The sequence below is a fragment of the Gavialis gangeticus genome, unplaced genomic scaffold (assembly GCF_001723915.1).
Source record: "Gavialis gangeticus isolate Ggan-Ray unplaced genomic scaffold, GavGan_comp1, whole genome shotgun sequence".
Classification (NCBI taxonomy): domain Eukaryota; kingdom Metazoa; phylum Chordata; order Crocodylia; family Gavialidae; genus Gavialis; species Gavialis gangeticus.
Genome location: NW_017729022.1, coordinates 26,902,457 through 26,903,233, shown reverse-complemented (window position 1 = coordinate 26,903,233; position 777 = coordinate 26,902,457). Strand labels below are relative to the sequence as shown.

The 777-nt window shown below is 69.1% G+C and overlaps 1 protein-coding gene across 1 annotated transcript in view; it reads left to right on the top strand.

Moving 5' to 3' along the window:
* Positions 1-316: 316 nt before the first annotated feature.
* LRRC10 (leucine rich repeat containing 10) overlaps positions 317-777 on the top strand; it is a gene marked incomplete at its 3' end in the record, with an annotated part of 753 nt that continues 292 nt past the window's right edge. The window contains exon 1 of the mRNA XM_019515781.1: positions 317-771. Coding sequence (XP_019371326.1) covers positions 317-771 — 455 coding nt within the window. The remainder of the gene's footprint in view (positions 772-777) is intronic.

Here is a 777-nt window from a genome sequence, read left to right as displayed (position 1 = left end):
ACGCATGCATGTGTCTGCACGTGTGTATATCTTTCTGGGCAAGTGTGAGTGCATGTTTCTGGACAAGCATGGTGTGTGTGCTTTGCTGGACAGGCATGCGAGTGCGTGCCTACACACACGACCTGCTCTCGGTGTCGGGCCGCCCGTCCTTGCCATCCCCACACACTCAGGCCCTTATCAGAAACATTTCAGGGCTCTCGAGACGGGTGGCGGGTGCCATGTAAACAGAGCGCTATAAGGGGCGGCAGGAAATGCCGGCGGGCAGCGCGCGAGCGGCAGGACCCAGTCGCAGTCGCGCTCGTCCCGCGGCCCCGGCATGGGCAACAGCCTGCGAGCCCTGGCGGCGCTGCTGCCGTGCGAGCCGTGCCAGCGCTGCGTGCTGCCGGCGCTGGACGAGATGCCGGCGGACAAGGTGGTGGAGCTGTGCGGGCGGCAGCTGCGGCGCCTGCCCCTGCGCGTCTGCGCCTTCGGGGCGCTGGTGAAGCTGTACCTGAGCGACAACCGCCTGAGCCAGCTGCCGCCCGAGCTGGAGCGGCTGCAGCACCTGCAGCTGCTGGCGCTGGACTTCAACGAGTTCCGCGCGCTGCCGGGCGCCGTGTGCGCGCTGCGCCGCCTCTGCACGCTCTACCTGGGCAACAACCGGCTCCGCGACCTGCCGCGCGACCTGCGCCGCCTGCAGAACCTGCGCACGCTGTGGCTCGACGCCAACAGGCTGAGCCGCCTGCCCGCCGCGGTCTGCGACCTGCGCCTGCTGCGCGCCCTGCACGCCGGCTCCAA